The sequence below is a fragment of the Crotalus tigris genome, unplaced genomic scaffold (assembly GCF_016545835.1).
Source record: "Crotalus tigris isolate CLP2741 ecotype Arizona unplaced genomic scaffold, ASM1654583v1 scf7180000024472.5447098, whole genome shotgun sequence".
In the NCBI taxonomy this organism is placed as follows: domain Eukaryota; kingdom Metazoa; phylum Chordata; class Lepidosauria; order Squamata; family Viperidae; genus Crotalus; species Crotalus tigris.
Window position 1 is genome coordinate 4,220,177 of NW_024100643.1, and position 27,799 is coordinate 4,247,975.

Below are 27,799 nucleotides of genomic sequence, written 5' to 3' on the forward strand. Positions count from 1 at the left end.
CCCCCCAAAAAAAACTTGGGGGGTGCAAAAGAGGCTCTACCACTATTCAGACACTCTCTACCCCCCCCTTTGCCCGGGAGGGGGATTTTGAACCGCTGAACAGCTGGTGTCTGCTGTTCATAGCGGTTCTTACACTTACCCAGGAGAGACGGCTACAAAGTAGCCGCCATCGCGCGTGCAAAATCCACCGGAAGTCCCATAGTTGTTTTTATTATGATTAATCACACAGCCAAATGTTTAGGCTGGACTTGGCATTTTTCTCCACCTATGGAGCCATTCCTGAGGACTTCGGTTAAGCAGAAACTGTTGTTTAATAATATTAAAGATATTGTTCTATGATGGAATTTTTTCCACAATGGAAAAAATTGCTTTTTGCAATTGACCGATGGTGATTTTGTCAATCCTGATGGTGTTCAACTGGTGCTTCAGATTATTCTTATTTGTAGTACTATTAAACTGGTATTTATTAAATTATTGTCATATAATAAATATTTGGGGAATCAATGAACTATCTGAAATTTCATAATTAGGTCAATGAGATGAAGCATTTGGGGACCCCTGATTAAAGCAATCATTATATTAAAAACAAATGACCTATAATGGCCACTCAAAAGCCCCGTGGAATAATACATTTTTAGCTTTCTCCCAAATTGGAAAAGAGCTTGGAGCCATCCGCTGTCTTATGTAAGGTATTCCATAAGTGGGAGTCACCACCAAGAAGGAGTCCATCTGCTCTGTACCCCATATGCCTCATAAGGGGGGACCCTGGACAAGACCCTTTCTAGAGGATTATATGAGAAGAGCAGATTTGCTTTTGGCAATGCAATTCTTGGTATTTATAAAGAGGTCTGGACATATTATGCCTGAACAGCTGCAGAAAAATGATTATGTATTCCTGGCAAGATACCTGGATACCAGATTTGAAAGACTTAACAAAATATGCCAACACTGCCTTTGAATTGGCTCTTGATCAATGCAAAGGAAAGGTCAGGCAGCATGATCCTGTGTAGTCAAAGTTCAATTTATTGTTAAAATTTTTTTTATACAAAACAATTATCTTGTCATCTCCTCCCCCCATTATGTTAGTTCTTATTTAGGTGTTTGTGTTAAATGTATTTCAATCATATTCATAAGTCTTTTTTTAAAAAATCATCTACATTTCATTATTTCTCTTTAAACAACATTATTGTTGCTGTTATTCCACCTGGTGGATTGTCCATTAAAAAATCCCTCTACCCAGTCCACTGTCATGAAGCCTGAAAAATTGCTACAGCATCAATTAAAAATGGGAGGAGGAGGAGATGATTGCTAGGAATTTAGGCTGGTATTCTTCAGCCCACACTATTGGGCTTTCTTAACCTCTTTTGTACCAACAGTTGGGAAAAGGCAAGCAGCTTGAAAAAAAATTGCAGGCTCTCTACACCACAGTTGTCCAGTCTCTGAGACCCCTTGGCATGCTATGAGCAATCCTGAATCTTCCAAGATAGGAAGTGCTTTGTCCAGCAGGAAGGGAACAGCTTGAGAGAAGCCTTCTTCCATAACATTGGCCTAAACTGATTAAAGGACACACAATTTGCTTCCTTGAGACAAAGCCAGTCAGATCACCTCAGGGTTAAAACCATTTGTACAGACTTATTATTTACTTCACAATGTGGAAAGCCAACCCTTCATGGGATGATCTCCAACTCGTTCTCTTAAATGAGTGTGCCAATAGTTGACTGATGGTTTTGCTGGAGCTGATAGAATTCCTCTGGCTATTCCAGAGTCATGTAAAAGCAATGGGAAAAAATTGTAATAACTAACCTATGTGATGCTTAAAAGCTTGTGAACACTTCTGAGTTTTCAATGTTTCTGTAAAAATATGACATAGAAAATGATATGTTTCCCACAAAAGCTCTAAATATCCCTCTAGATAAAGGGAACCTCATTAAACAAGTGAATCAAAAACATACTTGTTCATTTATGAAGGGAAATTATCCAAAGCTACCATCTTTGTGTGTGGCAAAAGTATGTGAGCCTTCAAAATTATTGTGATCAGTTTCTCACATGAACTGCTTGTTTCAGTTTTATACTATCACACCATTTCTATAAGATCAGGACTTTGACTTGCCCATTCCAAAACATTAACTTTGTTCTGCTTTTATCATTCTTTGGTCATATGACTTGTCTGCTTTGGGTTTTTGTCTTGCTGCATGACCCAGTTTTCTTAAGCTTCAGTTCAGGAATATTTTCCTGTGGAATTTGCTGGTATGAATCCGGAATTCATAATTCCATCAATGATCACAAGCCATCCTGGTCCAGAGTAGCAAAGCTGGCCCAAACTAGGATACTGCCACCACCATCACATCTGGAAGAAGATTCTTGTGCTGAAATTCAACAACACTTTTCATTCAAGCCAAAAGTGTTATCTTGGTCTTATTTCCCATAGAACTTTCTTCCAATAGCTTTCTGGATTATCTGCATGGTCTTTCATAAACTGTAAATTGGCAGCAATATCGGAGAATAGTGCTTTTCTTTTTGTAACTAACATGCCCTCCAATTTTGTTCAGGACTCTTCTGATGATAGTTTCATAAACACTTATATTTGCCAATGCAAGAAAGGCCTTTAGTTCCTTATTATTCTGGGGTTCTTTGAGCTCCCCTAGAGTATTACATGCCTTGCACTTGATTGGTCAACCACATCCCTAGGGAGGGCAACAATGGGCTTGAATTAGCTCTGCCTGAGACTTGATTGATGAAATCCAAACTCTTTGGAAATAAGTTTGTAACATTTTCCAACCTGGTGAGTCCATCAACAGCTGATTTGGGGGAGGAGGGGATGGACGTTTCCAAAAAATCTCCTCTGTTTTTGAGTTATAAAACACTTCCATATACCTAAGGTATGAAAATCAGCCTTTGATTGTGAATACTCCAAATTCTTTTTTACATAAAGCAGGACTTCTCATACTCATACTTGATTATCATTCCATTGATTGAAACACCTAACTCTAACTTCCCCTTCAAATGAACTGATAATCTTGGAGTTCAAATACTTTTTTCACTCATAAATATGTAGTTTGGAATCATTTTTTCAATAAAGGAATTTTTAAAAACTTGGATTCTCCATATCTAGTTTTAGGACTTGTGAAGAGAATAAATCATATTTTTAACTATATTTATGCAGGCCTATTGGATATTCAAAGGGAATCAGAAACATTTAAGCATCACCATAGATCTTTGGGGTTTGGTTTGATTTTCATTGGGTTTGCTTATTTTTGCCATTATCCAAGTGCTTCAATAATACCTGCATAAAATACCCAATCCTGCTCTTTTGAATCCTCTACCCCTTCTTGGGAAGCCAGTGAACACCCATCACTACTCATATGGCTGAAATCAAAGATGAGAAATAAATAATTAGATCAGATTTATCAGTAAGTTTTTATTTCTAATATTCTAAATTGAAAAAGGACATTTAGGACATTTGCCATAAAATTACAACAGACAGATTTTTAAAATCACTTCAGATAGACAATTTTGAATTAAAATGTAAATGTACAGTATTATTATTATTATTTTTTGCAAGTATACCCAATATTGGGAAAAGGAAGACACATGACACACTAAATCACAAACTAGCCAATTGCATTTTAGTCCAATATGTCATGCAAATTCAGACAGTGTGATTTTGTTCAGTGTGCAGTAAAAGACCAGCAATAGATATGATCATATAAGTCTTTCCTGCAACTATGTTGTGCAGAGTTTGCTAGTAGATTGGACTCAACTCTTAATGTGAGGATCAATGCCATAATTTTCCAGCAAAAATGTTTTGACAGCTGAAAATCAACACAAGAAAGGGAAAGTAATCCTAATTAAGAAAAGTTTGGGGAAGCAACTACAAGGGGGCCTGAGGACAAGAAATATATAGGGTATACTAAAAACCAGGCCCTATAGGTAGTCCTTGACTTACAACCATTTGTTTAGTAACCAAAGTTACAATGTCACTAAAAAAAGTGATTTACAACCAGTCCCCTACATTTAACAACTTGCAGTATCCTTAATTTGGGCACTTGGCAACTGTGACATGTACTATATTTACAACAGTTATACTGCAGAGCCTGGAGTTATATAATCATCGTCTGCAATTTTTTTAGTCAGCTTCCAACAGACAAAGTCAATGGGGAAGTTGGATTTGCTTAATGACTACGCGATTCACTTACAACTGCAGTGATTTACTTAACAACCTTAACATAAAAACAGTCATAAAATCAGACATGACGACTCACTTAACAATCACCTTGTTTAGCAACAGAAATTCTGGTCCCAATTGTAGTCATATGTTGAGAACTGCTTTTGTTAATTATTTTTCTAGAGAAAAATGTTACTGTATTTAGGCACGTTCCAAGATTGTGTGTCAAATGAATAGGAAAGTGTTTAGAAGAAATAACCCATTCAAACATTTAAGTTAATGTATACAAGGCAATATCTATATGGGGGCCTGACTTTGGTAGACCTTGTATTTGTTTACCTAAGTGCCATATAAAGCTACAATTACAGCTTCAGGAATTTGATTAATTGGTAATCAATTCATAAATATTCTTTTAGATGGCTTTGTTTTGCATGCAACTGTTCAGTGGCCTAACAATGAGGACAGTCCAGTTCACTATCATTTAACCACTCAGACACTCTTTAAGCCCTTTTCATGTTGAAGAGAGAGAAGTAATCCTTGACTTAAAACAGTTCATTTAGTAACTGTTCAAAGTTACAACAGCCTAGAAAAAGATGGCTTAATGACCGATTATCACACTTATGATCGTTGCAGCATCCCCATGGTCATGTGATCAAAATTCAGATGCTTGGCAACTGTCTCATATTTATGATGGTTGCATTGTCCCAGGGTCATGGGATCACATTTTTTGCGACCTTCTGACAGGCAAAGTTAATGGCAAAGCCAGATTCACTTAACAACCGTATGATTAACTTTGCAACTGCAGTGATTCTCTTAACAACTTTTGCAAGAAAGGTCATAAAATGGGGCAAAATTCACTTAACAAAGTCTTGCTTAGCAACAGAACTTTTAGACCCAATTGTTGTCGTGAGTCGAGGACTACCTGTTACCTACCCCTGTCCTCTTCTCAACTGAATCACTTCCACAGGGTTGTTGTGGGGCTGCATTATTGGGTTTATTAGAAATAAAAGCTGCCTGGTATGTTTATGTTCTTCCCCAACAGTTGCTTTTTATACATGTTTGATCATTTCTGTTGCAAAATTTTAAAAAGTAACATGAATAACAAATATCTTCTATATCCCAGAGTTATTAGAATTTGGCCAGTATACAAGTTTAAAAAATAATTTTAAAAAATACACTGGCTGGGAAGGATAATAGCTGTCTCCTCCCATTCACCCCTCTCCCATTGCTTTTACAATTTTACAAAAAGTGGGTTGCTTTTACATCCACTCTGAGGAAGCCAGAGTTTGCAGAATTCACTAACGAAAGAAACTGCCTTTTCCCCTCTGGTTGACTTTTAGGAAAATAAGGAACAGGATTACAATAATGCCTTCCAATATTGCAAAAGGTCTAATTTTAGAAAGAAGAGGGGGCAGAGAACAAGCACATCCAAAAAGATCAATGTAACCATCAGTTGAAGGCTGAAGAGAAATTGGAAAAGATGGGGACCAGAGAGGAAAGAGCACATTTGCCAGCACCACCAAGGAAAGGAGATCAAGGTCCCATCTGGAAGGGCAAGAGGCCAAAAGCACAGAGCAGATGGAGCCTGGTTGCGACAGCTGGTGTAGACGTGCTTTCATGTGTAAAGTTTGCTCCATAGAGGCCTCAGTCTATGAGCTTCCAAGGCAGCCTTATGTTAGCTGCCCGCCCTCTTCTCATGCTAGGAAACTCAAAGGAGAATGCCTGGCACACTTCTCAGGGGCTTCTGCTTAATTAAAACAGGGGGCTTTTAAAACATTTTATAATGCAGGTCTTAAAAGTTCAGGGAAGCATGGCTGGGAAGGAAGAGAAATGAGTTTCTTTAGCAGTACAGTCCAACTATTCCTCTAGTACTTTCAGTGTTAAAAGGCAACATGAAAATGCTGGTGAAAAGTGTCGTCCAAAATAGAACAATATCACTGATTTCAAGCAATCATCTTTAGACTTTCCCGACATTACTTTATACTGTAAAGGGGCTGAGTGTTAGGCAAAATATCCTTATGACTTTTGCCCTCCTTCAAGTACATTATCATAGGACTTTTCCTGTATTGCCTCTTCGTGGCTGCAGGTGGCAGCAGATCTGCAGCCTTGGCTGATCTAAAAAGCTGACTACATAAGCCAGTGAGTATTTGGGTAAGAGACTTTTGTTATCCCCCAGGTTGTAAAGCAGATTGGGAAGACGGCTGGTTTGGTTTTGAATTACAAAATGGCAAATTATATCAATAAAGCAATGAAGTTGTTTATGTGGTCAGGTGGCACCAAGCTTCACTGAAGGAAGATGTGACTTCTCTATGCTTCTGCAACTTGCCTCTTTCAGATACAGAAAGAAAATTTTCAAAGTTGCTATTCACCAATATTATGAAAGCAAACATTCCCTGTAGTTTCATGATTAATGACCTTTAGAAAATGATTTTTTTTTTTTTACTTTATGAGCTTCATCAGCAAGTCCCAAATTCTCTTAACAACTCATCCTTTTAAAGGATAGGCCAATTGCTACTATTTTTATGCCAAACAATCCAAGCACTAAATGAACATTTTTGGAACTAGCCATTACAGTTGCTTCTTTGCCCAGCCAATGCTACATATGTAATCATAAGAATCAATATATGACTTAGTCAAAAGAAAAATCTATTGGCACTTTGTTCCAGTTCCCAAGTACAGACACCAGAGTCATGAGCAATCTGTGATTAGATGCAGAAAATCACAGCTCCCAAAAGCAGTTGCTTATTTTTGTATTATGCTAATTCAGTATAAGTATTGGGAAACTATACCTTACTATGATTATTTCACCCTTTGTTTACAAAAAATATCACATAGTTTTTACGAGGGCAATTTAAAAATAAACCTCCGTTTGGTTATCAATGACAGACACTCACAGATACTGAACTTTTATTATACACATTAGAAAACTACATTACATTTTGACATAACTGCCATTCAAATTGAGACATTTGTCATAACGTCTTACAGGGTTTGAAATTCCTTAGTAGTAGTCAGTCAGTGCCAAATTTGAGCTATGGAGGGGATGATCAAAAACATCCCAATGGAACTGCTTCAGAAGTTCTTGAGTGCGTCTAGTGGCGTGCGGGCGAGTATTATTGTGAACCAACCCCACACCGGAAGTCAGCATGTCCCGACACTTATTATGGATGGCTCGTTTTGAGTTTTTGTAATGTTTCAGAGTAGACTTCTGAATTGATGGTCGAACCACGCTCCATGAACTTTGCCAGCAGTGTTCCTTTGGCATCTGCACATTTGGCGAGATTTTCTATGCACCACTTCTGGTGTAGTATTGGTTCATGATAATCCTCGCCCGCACACCGCTAGACACACCCAAGAATTTTTGAAGCAGTTCTATTGGGATGTTTTTGATGACCCCCCCCCCCATGGCCCAGATTTGGCACTGAGTGACTACTACTAAGGAATTTCAAACCTTCTAAGACATTATGACAAGATGTCAAAAAGTAATGTAGTTTTCTAATGTGTATAATAAAAGTTCTGTATCTGCAAGTGTCTGTCATTGATAACCAAACGGAGGTTTATTTCCAAATTGCCCTCGTATTTGCAATCCAAATCTGGAAGCAAACCAAGGGAGATGTGCAAGATAAAAAGTGCTTGTGGCTCTTCAGTTCTACCAAGTTGTCTCTAATTCTGGTCATATGCCCCAGTTCTGTTATCAGAAACTTCCACTTTAGCACAAAGAATATGAAATCACATTACCTGACCAGGCTGTCAGCACAACATATTCTACCAGCTTGCCCACCTCACAATTTTCCCATGGCTTCCCTTTCCATACTCTTCCGGTTCTTAACTTTTTCCTGTTTCCTGTTTTCCCTGAGCCAATTCTGTATTTCAGTCCTGGATTAAAGTGTTGAAACAAATGTATTGTTTGGGCATAGACCATCCAAACCCAAACATATTTTCAAATGTTGAAATATATTTTGGTCATTTTGCATACCCCTAGGATCCAGTGATCTAAAGCAAATAATTTTGATAAGTTCTTAATAATAATATGCTAAAATTATATCAACTTTAATCATGTTAAAAATTTTATTGAAATCTCAGCCATTTTTAAAAATGTATTTTGTAAAAAAAAAATGGGGGTGTTAATAACATGCGCAAAATTGTGTAATGGTGACCACTTTCTGAAAAATGCTGATGTCTGGTTGTTTGAGTATAGACTGGGAAGTCCCCACTATTCCTAAACAGGAGATGAACTTGAAAGATATCCAATTGCTCAGGGCCACAAGGCAGCAAACAACTGAATTTTCTGGTACTTCTACCCTCTTCAGATTTAAGTAAGCCAGTCTGAAGCTGAGCATGTTTATCTAGGAAGAAAACTCCACCAGACATACCCAAAAAAAGGCTAAAGCATAACATTATTTGTTTGCTTTTTGTATACTGTGATATAGAAATTAATCTATTATGATTTATAAAGCCATGATGGATTGATTGTTCTATAAACCAGTTTTTAAATTATCAATTTAGCATTACATGTGAATGTAATATTGGATAGCTACCTCAACTGTCTTCTGGAGGGACAGAGCTTTTCCGTGAAGTACTGTATTTTCCAGCCTATAAGACGACTCAGCGTATAAGACGACCCCCAACTTCGGAGATTTGCATGGTTTAGGAAGTCGTCTTATACGCCGGAAAATACGGTAGTTTCAGTGCTCTACTTTATCATAAGCTGTGCTACAAACTTACATAGAACACCTCTTGCTGGTAGACTCACAGTGCTTAATTTTAATTCATCTTATTATGTTTTATTTTATAGTATGTCTATAGGGTTTTGATTGGTTTGGTTGGACCAATATGCTCAAGTTATCCACCCTTAGTGGATAACAACATCAAGGGTGTAAATGTGGAGAGACACAGAGCCCAGCCCATCTGCTGGTATGTCAGCTACTACCAGAAACATACTGATAATGACTTATTTTTGACCAATGACAAAGCCAAGAAGGTGGCTTCATTCTGCCAATCAAAAGTTTGATCTAGACACAAAAGAAGATTGGTTGGTCTGTGAAGACTGTTTTATCCTAAGATGGATATTTATGGTTACCGTACTGTTAACTGTTCTGAGTCTCTAGGATAGGCAGTATACAATTATTGTATAAACAAAAAACTAAATAAATACTGTAATACCTTCTATCCCATTGAGGCACAAGACATGAAAAGTAAATTTAACACATAAACGTACAGATTTTTCTCTCGTCCCTCCTTTTATTTCACATGAAGCATTCGTCCTATTCCACCAATAATTTTTTTTTTGCCATCCATTAATTACAGTTTTGATGCCTCAGTAGAAATGGAAAAGCTACTTCTTTGATTTTTACTAAAATAAAGCTACCATTAAAAAAAATTAAACACATTTTTAATAAAAACAATCCCATTACTATCCTGTCCCCTTTCCCCAAGCATTCATCCTGAGCCAAATTACCAGTAGTGGGAAATAAGACAATAAGTTAATAGTTCTTTATGCTTAAGGGTTTCAAGAAAAACACTAAAATCTTCTTAGTGTGAAGTTTTCTTTGATGCTTTCCCAAATTTGGCATCTAGGCCAAGTCCTGCAGAAAAACAAGTAGGAACATTAATTGGGATTGGAAATGATGCTACAGGGCAAAAGGTTGGGGAGGGGATGATTTTGAATAAAAGAGAATAGATGATCAAGGTTTCTAACTTGGGATGATTTGGAACACACCAAGCTACCCCTAGCAGATTAGAAGCAGATTTTCAGCTTACAAGAATAACCCAGAAACAATGATGTAGATTTAAAAGCATCTCACTTAATAGCACTCTGTACAAGTAATTATTATCTGTAGGAGTACAGTATGAAGCAGATTTTATATCTGCTGAGCTAAGATAGAATAATTGCTCAACCCTGGCACAACCACTAAAAGTAGTGTTATAGTGAGAAGGAGATGTGATAACAAGCAAAAGACAATCACACAGTTTAACTTATCTTAAAAGCAAACTGAAGGTGCAGACGAAGCAAAACAGAATAGGTTAAAATCAGTTGGGAAAACATGATTTAGTTTAAAAATTGCAATCTTTTGACTATCAGCAACTTTACCTGAAGGGTTAGTTCAGATTTTCCCAACCTAGGCACTCTCCAGATGTTTAGGTTTTAATCCCCAGAATCCTTCGGTCAAAATAATCATTACCTAAAATTCTGGGAACTGAAGTCCACAGTTGCAGAGAATGTCTAAATTGCATCAGCCCACTCTCAAGTACTCCTAACACCCATAGTTAAGCAAGAAAAAGTCTTCTCTTTGGTCACGGTGTCTCACATAGGAATACTATTTTCAATTCTTCTGACATTTCAGCATCACCAATATCTTTCTGCTTTCTTTTTTAAATCATCAAACTTTTCCAGCATATTAAATGATTTTTGCCTAACCTTCACTATAGCTGAGCCAGTGAAGATTAGATTTGGTGGAGTACAGTTTGAGGGAAGAATGGCATATAGGAAAAAGTATACATCATTGTAGCTGCTAAGGACCCTATAAATAGATTTAAGTTAATTAAAACTAATAAAACCTATACACCTAGAGAAGTGAGAAGCCCAGTGAAATAGCTAACCAGGTTTCTATCCTGCAGGAAATCATATAAGTCAAAAGAAGCTGAACTCTTACCAAGGAATACCAGGGTGGTGCCCATCCACTGTAAATTACTGATAGGATTGGCAAATAGAATGACTGAAGCCAAAATGGTGAAGAACTTGCGAGTTGTGGTGATAATAGAGCAGGTCAGAGGCCCAAAATAGACCACAGTCATGAAAATGAAAGTCTGCAATAAAAATGGGGGGGAGGGGGGACATGCAAGCTTGGTCAGAAATATATCTTGTATTACATTGATCTTGTAGCCTCCCTGTGAAAACATCTTGCCTACAATTGTTTACTATAGAAGATCTCTTTTTTTATTATTATTGAGCTTGCACACTTCTGAACTGGTAATGCAACAAAAAACATGCAACCTTGGAGACAACATAGAAGGAAGAAGATAATACAAGGCTAAAAAGAAAGAATATCCATTTCAAGCAAATAGACTGAGGTGAAATTTATAATGGTAACAGCACCACAGTAGGGAATTTATTATGTAATTGGAACTTTAAATATTGTTTCAAATAATAAAGAGCCTCTGGTATTTCTGGGAGGCTTGCTTTAATCATGTATTTCATGTATCATTTTAAATCTTGATTAATAAATAATTCTGTGAATTAGAGTGCTTTTAATTTTTTGTAAAAAAAATTAGCCAAACATGAAAAAGAGAATTTGGAGACATAACCAAAGCAGGAATTAAAGTCATCCAAAACCATCTAAAATTTGTGAGCTGATAATAAACCCTGGGTTAAAGCTGATGATTCTGGATTGTTTTTGTTTACATAATTATCCTGCATTCAGATAGCAAAAAGAATTCCTCCTTGTCCATTTTGCATGTCCACCATATAGTTTATCTGCAAAGTGTTTTATTAAACCAATATTCCTGATTTAATGTGACCAGTTTGAATACACCCAAGTCTATTTCATACAAGAAAATCTTAAGAGGAACACAGACATTTGCAAGGGATGAATGAAGTATTCTACTCTGATAGAATCTCACAAACAAACCATTTGGGAAGTCAAGATACAGGTAGTCCTTGACATAAAACAATTTGTTTAGTGACTGATCAAAGTTTCAACAGCACTGAAAAAAAGTGATTTATGACTGTTTTTCACACTTACAACTGGTGCAGCATTTCCATGGTCATGTAAACAAAATTCGGATATTTGGCAACCGATTCATATTTTTGATGGTTTGCAGTATACTGGGTCATGTGATCACTTTTTGCCATCTTCTGACAAGCGAAATAAATGGGGAAGCCAGATACACTGAAAAACCATGTTACTAACTTAACAGTTGCAGTGATTCACTTAACAACTGTGGCAAGCAAGGCTGTAAAATGGGACAAAATTCACTTAATAAGTGTCTCGCTTAGTAACAGAAATTTGGGACCCAATTGTGGTCATTAGGTTGAGGGCTACCTGTACTTGAAAAATAGCTGGTATTCTTCCTTGTAACATATTACTATGTAGCACATACCGCATTTACATCTGTGGTACAGCATAATGTTGACAGTTAAAGCACCTCATTGTCAAACAGAAAAAACTAATTGCTCACCTGACCTAAAGCACTGGTTAGGCCAAAGAGAAGGATATTATAGATGATGGTAGGATAACGCTCAGTGAAACTCAAAAATTCCCAAAGCTCACCTGTAAAGAAAATACCTAGCAAAAAAGAAAATATGAGAAAATAGAACAGAATAACAAAACTTCTTACTGTGTTTTGACCATCCTGTGACCAGTCCTATTTGGCTTCTAAACTGTATTCTTTTTAACCAGACATGTTCTATGACAAGCAGTGAAACTCAGGTAATGCAACGTTGTAAGGGGCAGATCCACTAATACATCCCAGCATTCCCAACATGCCTTCCTCCTGGGCTAAATGGGAAAGTCAACTCTTAAATGCCCTCCTGAAAGCCAGGATGGAACTGGTAGACCACATTTCCTCAGGGAAAGTGATAGAAAATGCCCATTTCCTAGGTCCTGTCAAAAGCCATTCTTAAATAGATGGGACCTGGAGGGGGTTGACCGTATTTGATCTGATTGGCTAGGCAGATCAGTATGGGAGATGGTGATCCCAGAGATGACCTTGCTGAAAATCCTACAGGGTCTTAAAACGGCAATCAGCATCTTGGAAATTCCTGGAATCCAATTGGTGACCAATACAATTCATATAGTAAAAAAAAAAAAAAAAAGGGAAAGGCTCTTCTTCTCTAAAACATCTTTCCTGGAGAAATGGGGAATTTTCTGGATGGGGTAACCAGATGGTCCTAATCATTTATAACCAGCCAGTTATGCCAATGGTCAGGGATGATGGGAGCTGTAGCTCAAAAATTTTGAAGGTAGTAAGAGAGGGAGGCAATGTTGTTCTCAGAAGATGGAAGAGCTTGATAATCTGATGCTGCAAAAGTTTGCTTTTATAGAGGTGGACAGATTGGATCTTACATTGAGCTATGCACACTTCTCACAGATTCCTGCCCAAGTCAGAAGGCACTGGGGCATTATTTCTGTATGTTTTAGTCAGCTCAGAAACTGACTGGTACCTTGCTTTCTGGACACTTTAACTTAAAGAGGACCAGCCGACCAGCACACAATCCCTTTTACAGCTTCTGCTGAATTGCACTTCACACTATTTCTGTAAATGCCAGTTGATTGAAAAGAGGGGAACAATTGCTCTCCAAATTACTTTGGCTGCAAGGGCTGCTCCTTTTCATTAATTATCAATCTTTTCTCCTAAGGTAGTCTCTCTGGAGAGGATCTAACCAACACACACAAAAATAAAGAGTATGGTTTAACTCTTTGCAGTCAAAGAAAATCAGAACAATGTTTATATTCCTGGAACAAGGGAGACACCAAATGGAGGAACAAAGCATTACTGCCAACCTGCACTTGGATTCCTGCCTACCCCAAACTGTGGCCAGAAATAGCTTTTGGGAGAGAGGGGGCTGCCAGCTGGCTGCTGCTGTAGCAGCACCACTGCTCGCCCTTCCGGAGAAGAGCTATCCTACTTCTGAAACAAGATAAGATTGGGTGCAGTATGAATTGTGATATTAAAGCAAAATAAGGGCACATGCAAGTTGTCCTAGGGTAACCATTGCTATGGAGTTATTTTAAAGAAGCTTCCTGAATAATTAAGTATTATACAAAGCAATATTTACTCTAATGCAATTAACAGCAATTTATGTGTGGAAACAACTTTCACCAGGTGAATATTCAGTACCATAAAACATTATATATGAAGATGGAAGGAGAATCTACCATTTACCAATGAGACAACTGAGGCTACTCCAAGCTTTACAACACAAGGATTCCCACAAATCTCAAAAGTATTGTACTTGATTTGATTCTGTGCGTGTGCGGTGTCTCTCTATCTCTCACTGAATTCAAATCAGCATGATTTTTTTCTTCTGCTCAATCAAAAGAATATACTTACCAGCACCCAGGAACAAAGTGGACCATAGATTAACATTTAACATCATATGATTGGAACCAGTCTGGTAGTGAGCTCTCATATGGTCTTGAGACACCCCAGTTAAACCATCCAGCGTCAAAGACAGCAACTAAAATGATGAAGGGAAAAGAATCGCAGTCTAATGTTGATGAAGAAAAGCACCACTGTTTTGAACAATTTACATCCCCGTAACCACACAGGAATATGCAAGTACTGTCCACTGGGTTCAGATATTAATTGCATTCGCAAATTCTGTTAAATTAACTGAGTTCTGCCCCTTAACTAGCCTGTGAGGATGGAATGTTATCATTCTTAAATCTTCTTGTTGGAAAACATCCAGAATTTTGATGATAAATTTACATTTATGTTTTAGTAGCGATTGCTTTCAGAAAAATAAATAATTCACTGGTCATCTCTTCCTGACTGTTGGAAATACTAACTCAGGCAATGCCTGATGTTTGAAGATTTGTACATGAATCGATCCCATCCTACCAGTCACATAATATCAACAATATTTATTTTCCTTTATCTCCTTTTCCTTTTTTTTGTTAAACTCACTGTGGAAGTCTGACCTTTAGAAGCAAACAGATTAATATTAGAAACATAGAAAATTGATGGCAGAAAAAGACCTAGTGGTCCATCAGGTCTGCCTTTTGAAGTTTTTTTGTTTTTATCTTTTTAATTATTATTTTTATGTTATTTATTTTTAATTTTTTTGTCAGATGATGGACATTTGCTTATCCCAAGCATGTTTAAACTAGGTTACTCATGATTGACCCACTAACTCTGTTGAAAGTTGTTTCCAAGCTTCCACTGTGAAGTAATACTTTCTAACATTACTTTTAAAGTTCCTTCTTGTTAGTTTGAGGTTCTGGATATTTGCTTAATATTGAAAGTACTGCCTTCTAAAGCCCTATTCACACCCTTAATTTATTTAAAGGTTTTAATCATGTCACCTTTTCCCTTCTGTCCTCCAGGCTGTATATATTCAGTTCCTCTAATCTCTCCTGTTATGTATTCTCCCTCAGACCCTCTACCATTTTTGTTGCCCATCTCTGGACTTGCTCAATCTTGTCAATATCTTTTTTTAAGTGAGGTCCCCAGAACTGGACACGTGATCTCAGTTAATTAACAGGGTCTGACTAAAGCCCTATATTAGGACCTCCTTTTTCCTGTCGGTGATCTGTTTAAATGATGCATCCCAGAATTTTGTTTGCTTTCACAGCTTGTTCACTCATTGTTTACTCATTTTGCAATCATATGCAAACCTAAATCCTTTTCTTCTGTCTAAACAAATGCATGATCATACATTTAGAAATATTAAACTGCACTCTCCAAAATTTTGACCATTTCCCAGGAATGCCAAATCATTTTCCATGTTATAAATATCCTCTGAACATCAACTCTATTATATACTTTTGCATCATCAGCAAAAAGACAAACCTTACCTAGCAATCCTTCTATTATTTCACTAACAAACACACTGAACAGAACAGGATCTAGGGCTGAGCTTTATGGTACACCACCTGTGACTGGTCTGTGTTCAGATATTGCCCCGTTAACAATCAGACACTGGGATCTATATTCTTCAGTGGTTCCTATCCACTGAACCACCCAATGGTTAAACCCTAGTCTGTATAACTTTTTATGAGTTCATTATATGGAACTGTATCAAATGCTTTGCTAAAATCCAGATAGGCTACATCCATAACACTATCTTTATCCAAAACATTTGTGACATGGTTAAAAAGTCAATCAGATTAGTTTGACATGACCTTCAATCAGTAAAGCCATGTTGCTTTGTGTTAACTGAGTTGTACATTTTTAAACATTCACAACTTGATGGACTATTGATATATTTGGCTTGGCTACACTCAGATTAAATTTACTAAGACATCAGTAACTGGATTTTCGTACTTGGGAGATGACCAAAAAAATCATTATCAATCCTCCCTGTTTTTAGCCTTGAGAGGACCAAAGACCTGGGACCAAAACTCTGTCCTTTCCCCAAGCATTGGAGTAGGATGGGGGTTGAGCTGGGAGGCTGTTGGGTCTGGCGCCTGGGGGAAAGGTATTTCCATGTTTTTATGAGCTGTTGTTAGTTGACCAGAATCATTATATGTAATAGTCAACCACATAACTCCTGTAAATAACATAATTAAATGCATGCACTATTGGAAGAGCAAAAGAAGGACCTGATTCACAGCAAGGATTTGAATTACCTTTCTAAAAAAAAGTAGAAAAGAACTTTAGTAATTTTTTTTTTTTTTTGAGTTTCTACAGAACTTATTCCCCGACTTTCTTTTTTACTTTCTCCAATCCCCTCCCTCCCTCCCCTTTTTGGTAGATGTTAAATCATATATTACTTATTAACTTTTATTTTGTTAGTGGGAGGGAAGCTTGATTAATTGTTCCATGCAATAAAATATTTTAAAGAAATATTTACAGTGCAGTAAGTCACTGGCAGCTTAATGAAACATGCAAATAAAAATGTCAGGTGCCAAGGTAACCAAAGATTATGTCCTTGAGAAGCATTCCTTTCCACTTCTCTACAAAATATAATTTAGCACCCTGCAATTTTCCTGGTAGTTTTTGTTTTGCTTTTTAAGAGTTTAGGACTTACCAACAGAAGTTCCCCATATCCGAAAACATGTTCATCCCCAATACTTCCTACATTTTTTGGCTTGTACATGAACAGGGCTACACCTGTAACAATCAGTAAGACGCAGAAATATTTGGACAATGGATACTTCTTTCTCAACACTGTCACTCCCAGGAGCATAACTAGAAAAGGAAAAGAAATGTGGGAAAAAGTATACTCTCAATAGTCTTGCTAAGAAATTTAATTAACTAATGACCACCTCATTTTATCTTGCATATTGCAATCATCTGCATAATTTCCCACTGGTCATTCTTAAGAAATCTGAGGAGCTTTTGTTCCTGAACCTGAAGTTGCTAGGCTATCTCACTGCACTCAGGTAAATAGCTGGTACTTGCGGATCTGAACATGAAGTGATCCAGCCGTACTAGCCACATAGTATCCACAGCCATTGCTTACGTTTGTTTCCATTTCCCCCCAATCCCTGCTCTCCCTTTTCCAAATACCAGTAAAGCTATTGTGCTATTTAGAAGCCAATAAATGGGGTTCAATTAATGTGAGCAATGTATCTCAAAAGTTCCCGAGCATACATGATTTTGAGTATAGGATCAGGAATTGCATACCTGGAATGGGTTTACAGGACTTCCCAAGGACCTATGAAAGTAAAAAAAAGAGATTTACTTGACTATCATCTTCTACAACTCTGCACTTGAAGAATGTGAAAAATTCAGGGGGGTGAGGGGAACTAGCTGCTTAAGGCGCAGAAGTTAATCATGTTCTAAATAGAAGCCACACACCTTTATTAGTTGAATATTTTTCTTTTCTTTGTAAAGCCATTACATTCTATGTTCATTTTAAGTCTGTGGTATTTCCTTCTGAAACTCTTTACTCCCACAGCTATTTTTTCTTATTCTTTCCTTTCTTTGCTACCTCTCTACCTTCTACTCAGTCTTCTCTTTTATACAAAGAATCACATTTGGTCACTCTTTTCTCAAACTTCAGCTCCTATAGGCAGTGTGTGTTCTATTGGTATTGGGGCCATAGTAAGTGAACAACTTTACCACTATCTGGAGCTGCTTGATCAACCACTGAGTTGAGGAGTTGAAAACCATGTTCATAAATCAAATCAAACCCTGGTTCCTTTAACAATATTCAATGTTATTTATTGGGGTTCAGCAAAGGAGCGAAAACATTCTCTTCAACAAGACAATTAAATTACTCTGGGTACTGAGAGTGGGAATGAGAGAAAGCTCCTTCTTTGTGCTATAATCTTCTTGCCTGGGAGATTCTCTCCAGATATACCAAAGGAGTTGTCTGGCCTAGGAGACAATTATGCACTCCTAGGGGTCCCACTCACGGTCTGTTATGAACAACCTTTAGGATATCCCACTGGCAGTAGAATTGCCAGGACTGCAAGAAATGGCTAAGGGGAACTCCACCACCAAGCAAAATACATCCTTTTAATATTTTTAAAGCTTTTCTTCTTGGGCTCCCAGGGGAGGTATAATGAAATAAACATATCTCTGACAGAGTGGAGACAAGGATCATGGAAATACCAAAGAACCAGCAAGTTTTTTGGAACCTCTTAAGGATAAAAATATAACCAAAAATAAATGGAAAAAAATCAAGATTTTTATTTAAGAGAGTTATTTATTAACACTTTTTATTATAAGATTTATTTTATTCGTAAAAATTATTGGTCACCACTCTTACCTCAGAGTAATAAGTTAATATTTTGGAAATAATTACATTATTTCTGAGAATTCAAAATTTTTTGTCTAAAGTCAAAACAGAAACTTGAGACTTTATTTCAAGAACTGGATACTAGGGGTGATTAAAGATTTTAGGCAGAAAAGAAAAAAGTATAAATGCCTTTGATTTTTGATTAGCATAAGGATTCACAGACACAAAACTCTGTAACGTTAGAAATATTTCAAGAGATTTTCAAAGAGTGGGGCCAAACATTAGTACCGTATATTCCGGCGTATAAGACGACTTTTGAGAGCGATGAAACAGCCTCTGAACTCGGGGGTCGTCTTATACGCCGAGTCATAACGTTTATTTATTTATTTATTATTTCCGGCGTATAAGATGACGTTCTAGGCATGCGACTCGGTGTCGATCATCTTATCCGCCGGAAATGACGTCATTTCCGGCGTATAAGATGATCGACACCGAGTCGCATGCCTAGAAAGTCATCTTATATAAATAACGTTATAAACTACGTTTATTTCCGGCGTATAAGATGACTTTCTAGGCATGCGACTCAGTGTCGATCATCCCGCCGGAAATGACGTTATTTCCGGCCTATAAGATGATCGACACCGAGTTGCATGCCTAGAAAGTCATCTTATACGCCGGAAATGACGTCATTTCCGGCATATAAGATGATCGACGCCGAGTCGCATGCCTAGAAAGTCGTCTTATATGCGACTCAGCGTCGATCGGCTTGCGACCCGGCGTCGAACTCGGGGGTCGTCTTATACGCCGGGTCGCCTAATACGCCGGCATATACGGTAGCTACAACATCAGAAAAATCAATGATGTCTGTTTTTATGGAGAGACCATATCTGAAAGAAATACTTGAAGTACTACAGAAATACCTGAACCAGAAATACTGGATTTTTTTTTTTTAAAGTATGGTTTATAAAATAGAGGCAGTTAAAGCAGAATTACAGATGACAAGCCAAGAAAATGACCCTGATGAGGACTTTTTACTAGATACACAAAATAAGCTGACTAAAGTTTTGAAAATCAAATTGGAAATACAAAATAAGAGTAGATTACAAGAGAGGAGACAGTGAATGAAATTACAAACTATAAGCCAAGAGACTCCCCCTAATAAGGATTTTTTATTGGATATAGAAAAGAAGATGGTTAAAACTTTGAAAATCAAAATGAAAATACAAATGACAAACCAAAACAATGACCTGGGTATTTTTTTATTTTTTTTTTACTGGATTTAAAAAAAGGTTTGCTCAAACTAGAAGTCTCTGCCATGGGAAAAAGAAAAATTACAGACAGCTAATTCTCTTGCATTTGAATGAATTAAAAATCAAGATTGTTAGGTTAAACTAAAACATCTTCTTATAAAGCTATGGTAACTCTTTGTAGACTTTTTGCCAACACCAGATTGAAAAGTTGGTGATTTCAGGGTTTTTTCTATAGATTAGGGATGGGTTAAAGAAAGAAGGGATAGTTGTTTGTGAACTTATTGAGTGAAGGCTATCAAATTAATTTTTACTTATGATGAATATTGGAAAATTGAAAGTCATTTTTATACATTTCTTTTTTTATATTATATGCTTTCTCTTTATTTTATTTTTCTTTGAAATCCTTGGGGCACTCTTGAGCTAAATTATTTGTTTGAAGATATTTCATTATCCAATTAGATAACATCATCAAGCCTTTCTTTCTTTGTACTTTTTCTTCTATTTCTTCTGCTTTTTCTGAGTTTAGTTTGTATTTACTTTTACTACTGTAATTAAAATCTTTCATAAAAATTATTTTTAAAAAGCTTTTATTCTTGACTTCTGGTTTTGTAAGAATGTTTCTAGTTGTTGTTGCTGTTTTCTAACTGATTACAGTCATATCTCAGTATTCACCTGCTTTGAAATTCATCAAATTTGATACTCAATATATTTTGAGGTGAAAATTTTGTTCTGATACTCATTTTTTTTTTTTTTTGGGTACGCTATGCACCAGCTAGAACTTGTCAGTGTCATCTGCCCCATGAACTCATTCCAGTCAAAACAAAGGGTGACATGTTAGTCACGTGGTTTGTTTGATCGTCCTAGTTTAATACGTTGTGATTTTTTGGTATGAATCGCATCTCTGGAACCAATTAACAATGAGTACCCAGCTACCATTGTATATGATTTAAATTACAGTTATATATTAAGGAATTTTATACCACTCAGATTTGGGAGACTGGAGCATCCTGTATATTCTACAGCTAGGTAAGTAAATCAACCCCTTAGTCTTAAAAATGAAGGGACTTTTTGCTTAGCGAAACAGCTTTGAGGGAATGTAAAATTCTGTTAATAAAGCATCTCTTTAAGTCTTGACAAAACTGTAATCTGAAAACACTGAAATCAAGCCTAGAATTTCTTATTTCTCCTCCCAATACAACCATGGAAGTATAATGCAATTTAATATAAGCAACATGGGAATTAATTACCTGGCTCTTTTCTACACTATTGTATGCCTTTAATACAATTTAATTTAATATGCCTTTAATGTTATAGTACAATAAGTTGCCAAGCTCTTCCCTAGCAAAAAGGAAAAGATATCCCATTTTCTATCTAATTTCCCATCGGCCATCAAGCACCCACACCTACTCTCTGCTCTTTTTTACTCTCTGCTCTTTTTCACCTGAGTTGGGTAGTTGACAAACTGAAGTGCTGAGTTACTGGACACCATTGCTCCTAGATATGAGAGAGAGCAAGCTGCGTAGAGCCAATTCCGAGTCCGGTCCACCTTGACAGCATCAAAAAACTGGATCACTGGTAGGAAAAGTTTATATTAAACACAATATATGTTTAATTTAGGGACAAAAGGTAAAACAGTTTCCTTCCTTCCAAAGGAGAATATTTGCAGCTCAATGTTGAGTTGTGGAGTTTTTGGTATTGCTTGCAGATGTTTCATTAGCCAATGAAATTGATAAGATTATCTATTTGGATAATGAAACACCTGCAAGCAAACAATCAAGCTCAAAGAACACTCCACAATTTTCTTCCTGTTTCCAAGACCTCCTCTCAAAAGGGGAGGCAAGAAGATAATCTGACTACAAAGTACTTTTATGCTGTTTGCCAGATTAGCAACAATCCAACATTCATTCAAATAAAAATGAAATAAAGCCAAAATTAAATTTAAATTTTTGCCTGGCAAGAACTCTTCCAGCCAAGGAGAATACAGGTAGTCCTTGACTCACGACCAATCATTTACGACCATTCAAAGTTACAACAGACCTTCTCAAAAGTTAAGACTGCTACAGCACTACCACTGTCATTCGTCCTTATGACTGACTGCAGAGACTGTCCAGCATGCCCCACTTGCCTATTCACCCCCCCCTCCTGCCCCGTCAAGTCTCCAGAGGCACTGGGCCTACTTTGCTACCCCACTGGATTCCACCTACTCTTCCCTGCCTTGGTCACCAATCTCTCACTTACCTTTTAAAGATCTCCAAAGCTGAGGTGGTCAGAGTAGGGAAGAAGGGCAGGTTGCTCCACTGCTGGGCCACATGGCTGTCTTTTTCCAAGTATAGCTATAAACCGCTCTGACTCAGCAATCCGTGCAGCTGCACAGTGTGATTGGCTTGGAAAATGACAGTTGCTTGTGGGACCCAACTAACAGAGACTTTTGCTTTGCAAAGAGAAGCTAAGCTCTCTGTTTTGCTCCGCTGGCATTAGTCAGATCTTTGGGAGCCAAGTCTTCAGTCACTGGCAAAGACAGCTGCTTCCCCTCTCCACTGTACACTATGCTGAACAGCGCCCAGTGGAGAAGGGAAATGGCACTCTGATCTTTGGAGTCTGAGCTTTAATTCAGTGACAAAGATAGCCATTTCCCCTCCCCATTGTGCGCTATCTAGCACAGTGCAGGGCAGAAAGGGGAGCCAGTTGTTTTTACTGTGAATTAAGGTTTGGATCCCAAAGAGCTCACTAATGCAGAGCAAAATGGACCTCTCCACTTAAGAGAGCTTATTTTTTCTTTGCAAAGCAAATATCCTTATTGCTTGGATCCTATAAGTGGCTGTCATTTTCCAAGCTGGCCCTTCCATGATCAGGCTGTGCAGCCACAAAACTGCTCCATTGTTGGGCTGCATGGGTTGCTGATTCAAAGCAGTTTACAAGTGCACTCAGAAAAAGACTGTCACACATGGATTGTGCCTTGTGGCCTGTCCTTCCCTACCCCGATCTCCTGAGCTTTGGATGTCTGCAAAGGGCAAGTGTGTGATTCTAACAGGGGGAGGGAGAGCAGGAGGCCCACGCAGCTGCTTTCCCCAAGAGTGGGAAAGCCTTGGGAGGTCTGAGGCAGTTGGGTTTGTGCCTATAGTAGGCTCCCAGAGTCTCATGTGCTCACCCAAGAACCCCATGTTCTACCTAATGACCTGCACATTCATTTAACAACTATATTGGGGGAAGGACGCCTGGGCGTTTATTAAGTGAAGCAGTTCATTTAAAGGCTGTCACAACTTCCAACTATAAAGGGCAGACTCCGTTATGGTTGTAACTCGAGGACTACTTGTATTATGTATGCTTTTTTTCTCCTACTATTCTTTAATGTTTTCTTTCCAGAAGTTGTAAATAAATTTGATTTTATGAACAGCCAATAACAAATGAAAGAAAAAGTGGGTGCTCTTCAGACCTACAGAGATTCCTTGTCTTATGACCACAATTTAGACTGGAGCTTCTGTTGCTAAGTGGTGCAACTCATTAAATGAGTTAAACCCAATTTTGCGACCATTTTGACACGGTTGTTAAGTGAATCACTGTGACTGTTAATCAAATTCAATTTTACCTATTCACTTTACTTCTAGGAGGTGGCTGAGAAAATGGTCACTGGACTGGGTATGCTGCAGTTATTGTAAATAGATGCTAGTTGCCAAGGACCCAAATTGCCTCTTCACCATACAAGGATGCTGTGACGGTCATAAGTGCAACAACCAGTCATAAGGCACTTTTTTCAGAACCTAACTTTCAACGGTCATTAAATGAATGATCATAAGTTGAGAACTACCTGTATTACATGCTACACAGCTGTTCTGAATTCAAGTGGGTTGTTTTAGGCTCAGGACATCCTGCAAGGTTAAACAAAAAGCAATAGGAGAACATTTATAGTATAGTAAGACAATTACATTGTGTAGGAAGCAGTTCAACTCAAAATGATTAGCATATCTTTAGTTGTAATATAGTTTTACCCTAATTTCCAACTACAATTAAGTAATTGAGGGCAAATTAAAAGAGTGGCTATGTTTAAACACAAAGGAGGCAATCATATTTATAAACCTGTCTATTGTGGCTACTTTTCAGTTCTATATATCATGGAGATTCATAAAATTGGTTAGTTCAATAACCCTGGGTAAGCATAGCAATGCAATTCTGGTAAAAACTTGGGACACTCAAGAAAATTGCAAGAGGAAGATAGGGAAGATTTCTACACAACCCTCTACCTCCCCATCTGTCTTTCTCTTTTCCAAGGATATACAATATCCACACATGTCGCTGTCAATTGTTATTTTCTATTCATTTTGCCCGCAACAGTGGAAGAAGGGGACAGTAAAAAGTAAAGGAATTTACAAAATATATTTGAGAGGTTTTATTTTTCTCTGATGAAGAATTAAAGTGCAGTATGCTGTAAATGAGAAAATAACTTTGTTTTTTTTCTCCTGCCCAAATATAATTTATTGTGCTGTTTTCATTGGAATGGGAAATATAGGAGACATAGCACATGTAAATTATTTTTCATTTTAGCAAAATATAGAAGAAAGTAGTATATAGCTGTTTTTTATGTAGCTTCTCTTTAAAAGTACATAAGCAACAGTATGCTTCTCTTTATATTTACCCACACCTCCATCCATTAGGCTAATCATCAATGGATTTTAATAGACATGGCTAGAGAAGAGGGCCTTTCCTAAATATACAATAGGAAGAAGGGGAAATAAATGCATTTCCCAAAAATGTAATCCTTCGTATGATTCTCCCATTCTTCTCTTTCTAAGAAGAACCAGCAGAGAACAATGAGTATTGGCCACAACAAGCAGCAGAAAAGGGAGGCTGAAGTTTATGCATGGGTTTGAAATAGTGAGTCTAGTTAAGTCACAGGCAACAGTGTCCTCTGGTGAGAAGAGGACGGTTCTCAAAAAAAAAAAAAAAAAAAAAAAAAAACAATACAAAATAGTGTTATGATGTAAGTTGTGCCCACCATCTTGGTTTCGCTCCCCCAACAGATTTCACTGATCATAGCACATTCTTTCCATACACAAAAAAGGAAAAAAAAAGAAGAAGAAAAAAGATAAAAAAAGATGGTATTTTGGATTTGGAGTTTTATAACAGCTTCCAGAATCAAGAGAATGCAAAACAGATTGTTTGCTGCTTTTTTGGGATGTACTTACTCAGCTTAGCGAAAATGGCATTTATCGCACACTGAATAAAGACTAAAGACAAAGCATATCTGAATTTCTCCTGCTTTGCTCCTTCCCCATATTTGCCTCTTGTACTGTGGGGGGAAAAACACGTAGGAAGAAGAATCAGTTGCCAAAGATGCAATACATATCAAGGCACCCATACTACTTTCATGTATGGATTCAAAATTTACAAGATCCAGAGAACATTTGTTCCTCCCCCATCCAGGTGTTCCACCAATGAATAAAAGGCAATTACCATCTTTTCTCTAGAAATTACATTCACTAAAAGGAAATTACTCAGCACTAAGCAAATGCTCTAGTTGGACAACCTTTCACGAATATGCAAATTGTTGATTTTATTATATTGATGGGGTCTTCCCAGCAGGACCACTAGATAGCAGCTTACTAACAAAAGAAATATAACATCAGATATCGCCTGTTTAAGGTGGAGGAGGAAATGAAATGATTTAAGATCAGAAAGAGAACCATATAGAATCAAGCCTCCTACAAATAAACTAGAAAAATCGAAGAATTTATGTTACATTTTCCAGAGCATCTTGAAAATTGCACTTTTTTAAATACCATGAAGTTGTAACTTTCTATATTTTTAAAGTAAACATTTTTTTAAAAAACTGACTTGAGGTAAACCCAATGTGAATAAAATGGAATTAAGTTCACTGAATTCAAACATACTTAGAATTACTTTTTTTTTGTTAGAACAGTGAAATTCTATGTGAAGTATGACCAACCATGTTCAAGAACTATAGCTTAAAGCTATATTACAGATTATCCATCATTCTGTATTTTAAATCATTAACCTTAATCATTTTATTTATCAATTAAATCTCTGCATGTAATACATAAATAAAATTAGGGTTCTGTTTTTAAAGAAAAAACTAACTGGAAAATGCTCCGCAGTAAAATAATGGAAAAATACTGCACTAAACTCAGAAAGAAATACGAGAATATAACCAAGCCAAAACTCCTTCCTTAGTTTGAACTGGGCATCTGTAAACTCTAATAGATAGCTTAAAATCTCAATGAGGCATTAATACACATATACTGCCAATTCCAATTTGTAGGGGAATTTCTGTGCTTTTAATAACCATGAAATTGGCTCAATTTGTATAACTATGTTTTCTCCACTATCCATCCATAAGCATTAGTAAAGCATAGTCATCTATAGGATTTCTAACTGCTGCACAACTATTACATTTGTACTATAGATTTGTCCATGGGGTCGCGATGGGTCGGACACGACTTAGCAATTAACAACATAGATTAATTAGACTAGATCGATTGAATCAATTGATATAAATCTAGACAGATCGTATCTGAACCTGGAGGTGGTTATCTGGGGTCACAATAACCAAGTGTTCTTTTAAGCATATATAAGGTGCTTAGACGGAGTGATCAAAGGGACAATATCTTTAGGAACGACAGCAATTGGGAAGGAAGTTTCTCACAGGGTGTAGTGAAATTTCCGCCAGCCAGAACCAAAAGCATCTCAGCCAACCCTGCAAAAAAGAAAGCGTTCTCCTCAAGCGACTTACATTGTCTCCTGCAGGACGCCGTACCAGAAGTAACACACGAAGACACCCAGACAGCAGATAGGCAATCGTAGCCGCTCGGAGAGAAACGAAATCCCTCCAACTCCTGATCCCCCAGACGCCCCCATCCCCGACAAAGCAGTAGTTTCGTGTCCAGATACTCTCAGTGGTGATAGCTCCACGCACTCATCCCGTACCGGCAACAACGGTGGCGGAAAAGAGGGCCTCATAGAGGCGGCTGCGCCGTCGACTGAAAAGGACCTTTTCAACTCCACGCGGAGGTATCTAATATACTGCCTGACAAGCCTAATGCAGCTGAAGAGAAACTGCCAGGCGAAAAAAATATTTCGGCATCTCTTTTTTTTCTTTTTCCCGTGCAGTACTATATCTTCATTTGCTTTTCCGTGCTGGAAATTAGCCTCTAGACGCCACGGCGTTATATAGGGGCTTAGAAGGAGAGGGCGACCGTTTTAGACGTCATCAAACACGTCTGCCGTAATTACCCGGCCGAGTCAAACTTCGTGTCACGTTTTCATTGCTGGTGCGAAGAGGTTGGAATGACGTTCCTGAGAGCAACGGTTATTGGGGGCCGGGGGATGAAATAAAGATGGCAACGAAGCTGCCTGAAGGACGTTCGCTTTGTTGCGCTAGCAAATTGCTTCCGGTGTAGCAGACTTTATTTGCTCACGGTTGATCATGGGATTGATTTTATTTACATGTTTACTTACTTCCTTATTTATTTATTTAATTTATTTAATGAACAGCCCATCTCCTTTAAAGAGGCATTGTGGGTGGTGCACAATAAAATGTGAAAGTATAACTTCAAAAAAATTTTAGAGGAAGAGAAGAATAAATATGCTCTGTTAAAAATCATTTGAAAAGTCGAAGGGAGGGCTCTTGGGATACTAGCCAACCCCACGGCTGTGTGAACTTTTAGGCTTCCCATAAGAGGCTGAGTCATGTTTAATTCATATTCAGAAGGCCAAGAGACTGGGGCCTGCCTCACCCCCGGAGAGGAGTGTATTCCACAGGTTGAGGGCAATGGCAGAGTTAAAAAATTCTGACTGATGAGGTCGGCAGCACACCTTACCTGCCTTACTGGTAATGGGACGAAAGCGGTTCTCTTGATAGCTTGGCCCTATGCCATGTGGGGCTTTATATATCACAATTCCTTGAATTGGACCCAGAAACAAATTGATATCCAGTTCAACTCGTGGAGTGGAGGTGTTACATGTGCCCTCTGGGCATTCAGTGTAACTCACGTGGTTACATTTTCACCAGCTGAAGTG

General features: G+C 37.6%; 1 protein-coding gene across 1 annotated transcript; it reads right to left on the bottom strand.

Annotated features, from left to right (window-relative positions):
• Window positions 1–8,219: 8,219 nt before the first annotated feature.
• On the bottom strand, window positions 8,220–26,889 carry SLC35B1 (solute carrier family 35 member B1). The gene is made up of 9 exons (XM_039333075.1): window positions 26,514–26,889; window positions 24,949–25,052; window positions 21,210–21,340; window positions 17,459–17,489; window positions 16,860–17,020; window positions 14,219–14,345; window positions 12,344–12,450; window positions 10,819–10,972; window positions 8,220–9,750 (listed from the first exon to the last, which is right to left on the bottom strand). Exons 1-9 carry the CDS (start codon window positions 26,738–26,740, stop codon window positions 9,698–9,700), a joined length of 1,095 nt encoding a protein of 364 aa, XP_039189009.1. The 5' UTR covers window positions 26,741–26,889; the 3' UTR covers window positions 8,220–9,697.
• Between the last annotated feature and the right edge of the window lie 910 nt (window positions 26,890–27,799).

Bases quoted from the DNA above. Each gene is read 5' to 3' on its own strand.
- SLC35B1 (XM_039333075.1), bottom strand. From the start codon at position 26,740: ATGAGGCCCTCTTTTCCGCCACCGTTGTTGCCGGTACGGGATGAGTGC. The intron at 17,490-21,209 runs GTGAAAAAGAGC...TTACTTTCATAG, and splicing joins TTGTCAACTACCCAACTCAG to GTCCTTGGGAAGTCCTGTAA. The intron at 17,021-17,458 runs GTATGCAATTCC...TTCCTTTTCTAG, and splicing joins GTCCTGTAAACCCATTCCAG to TTATGCTCCTGGGAGTGACA.